Source organism: Mauremys reevesii, linkage group 13 (genome assembly GCF_016161935.1).
Source record: "Mauremys reevesii isolate NIE-2019 linkage group 13, ASM1616193v1, whole genome shotgun sequence".
Taxonomy (NCBI): Eukaryota; Metazoa; Chordata; order Testudines; family Geoemydidae; genus Mauremys; species Mauremys reevesii.
Genome location: NC_052635.1, coordinates 7,664,699 through 7,669,605, shown reverse-complemented (window position 1 = coordinate 7,669,605; position 4,907 = coordinate 7,664,699). Strand labels below are relative to the sequence as shown.

Here is a 4,907-nt window from a genome sequence, read left to right as displayed (position 1 = left end):
ACTCTGCCTGATTTTAGAGGTGTGGTTTGAACGTCGGCCTCCCACATCCCAGCTGAATGCTCTAACCACTGGTCTATAGGGTATTCTCAGGTGGAGCTCTATACTGATGAGGTTGTTCCACTTTGCAATAAATATTTAAATAACTATTGGGCCAGAGAGAAAGAAGGCTTAACTCAAGGCGCTGATGACACACACATGGGTTCTCACACATTTGACCACATAGCTACATACACACACATACATAACTGACTTACCTAAATACCAAGGAGACTGGGACCAGACAGATAGCTAGGGAATCAGTGAGGGCTGAGAAAAATAGACTAACAAATATTGTAAGTTAACATTCAAGGCCGATGGGATTTAGGCACCTATGTCACTTTTACATGTGGGACTTAGGCTCCTAAATTAAATAGACAGCCTTGAACATTTTACTCTCATTGGTTAGAAATAAGCACTTTGTGGTTTCTGCAATGAGCTACATCTAATCTGAATTATTGACCAAGAAAAAAAGAAAGAGAGAGGGAGAGAGAAACAGCATGATCTCCCTCTCTCTCTCTCTCTCTCTTTCCATCATTTGCATATGCTTGTTTGTACACATATTTCCCTATACAACTCCTCATATCAATGACTAAATTTATCCAGAAGCAAATCCACAGTAAGCAAGGGTAAATGTCATGAAAGTCTCTGTCCCTAACACATCATTCATATATATATATATATATATATATATATATATATATATATATATATACACAAAAAGAGCAGGAGTACTTGTGGCACCTTAAAGACTAACAAATTTATTTTAGCATGAGCTTTCGTGAGCTGCAGCTCACTTCTTCGGATGTATAGAATGGAACACCCAGACAGGAGATATTTATACATACAGAGAACATGAAAAGGTGAAAGTATGCATACCAACAGGAAGAGTCTAATCAATTGAGATGAGCTATCATCAGCAGGAGGAAAAAAAACTTTTTTAAGTGATAATTAAGATGGCCCATAGAAGGTGTGAGGAGAACTTAACATAGGGAAATAGATTCAATTAGTGTAATGACCCAACCATTCCCAGTCTCTGTTTAGGCCACAGTTAATTGTATCTAGTTTGCATATTAATTCGAGTTCAGCAGTTTCTCTTTGGAGTCTGTTTTTGAAGTTTTTTTGTTGCAAAATTGCCACCTTCAAGTCTGTCACTGAGTGGTTAGAGAGGTTGAAGTGTTCTCCCACTGGTTTTTGAATGTTATGATTCCTGATGTCAGATTTGTGTCCATTTATTCTTTTGCGTAGAGACTGTCCGGTTTGGCCAATGTACATGGCAGAGGGGCATTGCTGGCACATGATGGCATATATCACGTTGGTAGATGTGCAGGTGTACGAGCCCCTGATGGCGTGTCTGATGTGATTAGGTCCTATGATGGTGTCACTTGAATGGATATGTGGACAGAGCAGGCATCGGGCTTTGTTGCAAGGATAGGTTCCTGGGTTAGTGTTTATGTTGTATGGTGTGCGGTTGCTGGTGAGTATTTGCTTCAGGTTGGGAGGCTGTCTATAAGCGAGGACTGGCCTGTCTCCCAAGATCTGTGAGAGTGAGGGATCATCTTTAAGGATAGGTTGTAAATCCTTGATGATGTGCTGGAGAGGTTTTAGTTGGGGGCTGTAGGTGATGGCTAGTAGCGTTCTGTTATTTTCTTTTTTAGGCCTGTCCTGTAGTAGGTGGCTTCTGGGTACTCTTCTGGCTCTGTCAATCTGTTTTTTCACAATACCCACCGAAGAAGTGAGCTCACGAAAGCTCATGCTAAAATAAACTTGTTAGTCTTTAAGGTGCCACAAGTACTCCTGTTCTTTTTGCGGATACAGACTAACACGGCTGGTACTCTGAAATATATATATATATATGGGTTTGTAAATTTTATGTTGTATATAATTTAGAAAATATGTTCTGAGAAATTTTGGTCCCATTTACACCAGTGAAATTTTGGTGTCAGTTTTTAAGAGGTATACAATTAAAAACAAATACATAAATCATTACAATAAGTGAACAACAATAAGGGAAATATCCTAGATGGACAGACAGCCAGAACTTAAATGCAGGAGACTGTAATTATTAGTACCACATCTCTTTCTACTGACTGCATCCACCACCACTTCATTTTCTTCTTCGGCATGTTTTTTTCTCCTCCAATTTTAGAGTGAATAAGTTTGATTAGACTTTCAAAAAAATTGATCAAAATGGGTCAGAATTTTTTTCCCTTGGAAAATTTCAATTTTTTTGTCAAAAATCTAAAAAAAAAAGTTTTGTTTTTCAGCAAATGAGAAACAAAACAAAAAAAATGTCCAAAACCAACCAAACAAAGGAATATTTGGGGAGGATTTGAATTCCTAGTTAAAAAATGGAAAATTTCCAAGGAAAGCAGACTCTTTAAGTGAAAATTTCCTTCTTTTAAAAAAACATTTTTGAGATAATTTTGTTGATCAGTGCTAAAAGAAACACCAGACAAACTGAGGCAAAAAGCAGGAGTAGAATGGTGCTGAGCTCTTTGAGGGAACTCCTGGGAGTCCTATTCTGAGCCCAAACCAGCAGAAAGCATCCCAGAAGAAGGAGTGATGGACAATAGAACAATTCTATAGCTCACTTGTGCAACACAGTCTTAATGAAGAGGAACCAGTTTGCAAGAATCTTTTTGAATTGCAAAGGCAGATGCTGATCCAGATTGTGATCCCAATTCTGGGGTCACATTCAGATCTGCAAGTTTCAGTCCAGAGTCATTCATCTCAAAATCACGGCTGTCCCCAGGAAGATAATATCTTGCCAAAGGTCCTCCTTAGCGCTCCTTTCACTTCATTGTTCCTCAGGCTGTAGACAACTGGGTTTAACAACGGTGTGAGGATGGTGTAGCAGAGGGACAAGAATTTGCTGGTACTGGGTGAACTACTGGACTTGGGCTGGAAGTAGGTGAGACCAGCCGTGCTGAAGAGCAAAACCACCACAGTGAGATGTGAGGAGCAAGTAGAGAAGGTTTTATGCCGCCCCTCAGCAGACGGCATCTTCAGGATTGTGGCCAAAATGCAAATGTAGGACCAAAGTATCAGTGCAAATGGGATCACGACAAATAATACAGTTGAGGTAAGGGCTTCAATTTCAATCATGTAGGTGTTTCCGCAGACCAGCTCAAGTACAGGTGGAGCATCGCAGAAGAAATGGTCAATCTCATTAGACGGGCAGAACGGGAGATTAAATACCCATGTGACATGCATTAGTGTCACAAGGCTGCTGCTTAGCCATGCAATGCCCACAAGCTGCATGCAAACACCTTTGTTCATAATGGCAGTATACACCAGCGGGCGGCATATGGCCACATATCGGTCATATGCCATCAGGGCCAGCAGGCAGCACTCTGTGCCACCTAGGGAGATGAGGAAATACATCTGTGCAGCACAGCTGGAAAATGAGATGGTTTTCTCCCTGGTGAGGAGGTTGACCAGCATTTCAGGGATGGTAACTGAGGTGTAGCAGATCTCCAGGAAGGACAAGTTCCGGAGAAAAAAATACATGGGGGTGTGAAGGGCTGGGTCAGCAAATGTTATAAGAACTATGAGAGCATTCCCCAGCAGGATGATCATGTACGTAACTAGGACCAACACAAAGAGTAAAACTGGAAGGTTGGAGAGACCAGAAAATCCCAGGAGGATGAACTCAATTGCAGTGGATTGGTTTCTTCCTTTCATGTCATCAGGATGTTTCACCGCCTAAAAAAGGGAAAAGGCTCTCAGACACCATAGTGGTGGGAAACCTTATAAAATAGATAGATATGAAGCACCATGTCCCTGGATAGGTTATTGGCTGCAGGAATTAGACCTGAGACCTCTGGAACTTAACACATGAACCTCTACTGTCTATGCTAAAAAAGCCATCTCTGTTAGCCAACTCCCATCAACCTCTATGTGGCCCAGTCACCAGCAGAGGGGGACACAGCTCCACACTCAGTGTGCATGGGTTACAGATAGATGAGCTAATACTGGGATAGATGGATATTTAGATTATTGAAGGGAGGAAAAGTACTTTCTTCAGTCTGAATATAGGTGGCCTCATTCATTTCAAGTATAGGGGCCTAATTCTTCTGTCATTTACACCTCATGTCAATAAAGAATAACCCTATTAAAGTCAATGGTGCTAATTCTGATCTCTTCAGGAGTAACTTCTGTGACGGGTTGGAGTGTCATCCTTGGTCTCCCCTCACTCAAGTGAGCATGTTAACCACCAGGCTACAGCGTCATTTTCATTCTCTGGCTCAACTGGCCCTGCAGGGTGCTAAGTGGTTTGTGCATAGGACAGCATGCTCCCACCTCCTTTTAAGAGTGGGAGAAGCACAAGATACCATCCCAGGACAGGGAAGGGTCGGAGACCCAAAACATGACGCTCTCAGAAAAGGCACAAGATGCAGCTAGCACTGTAACTGTGAAACTCACACATATTAGTTAGTATTGCAGTGCAGCTACATTGGTCCCAGGATATTAGAGAGAAAAGGTGGGTGATGTTCAACAGAAGCTGATTCACCTCATGTTTTCTCTCAAACATTAATTAGTTAATTCAATCACCCTATAGCACGGGGGAAGGGGGAACATGTTTCCCTCTGTTTCCCACTCCATTTTAAATCAAGACTAGATGTTTTTATAAAATCTCTGTTCTATGAATTATTTTGGGAAAGTTCTCTGGCCTGTGTTCTGCAGGAGGTCAGATTAGATTATCACAATGGTTCCTTCTGGTCTTGGCATCTATGAATCTATGAACTGAGACATGAAGAGATTTACCCAGGTGTGTAAAGTTATTTCAATGTCTTCCTGGCTTTTATTTTTAAAGGGACAACACATGGCTTTCTGCCACCTAAACTCCTTTGACAATCCCAGCTTGG

General features: G+C 41.4%; 1 protein-coding gene across 1 annotated transcript; it reads right to left on the bottom strand.

Annotated features, from left to right (window-relative positions):
• Nucleotides 1–2,775: 2,775 nt before the first annotated feature.
• LOC120379884 (olfactory receptor 10A4-like) lies at nt 2,776–3,723 on the bottom strand. Its single transcript, XM_039497398.1, has one exon. It carries the CDS (start codon nt 3,721–3,723, stop codon nt 2,776–2,778), a length of 948 nt encoding a protein of 315 aa, XP_039353332.1.
• Nucleotides 3,724–4,907: the final 1,184 nt, after the last annotated feature.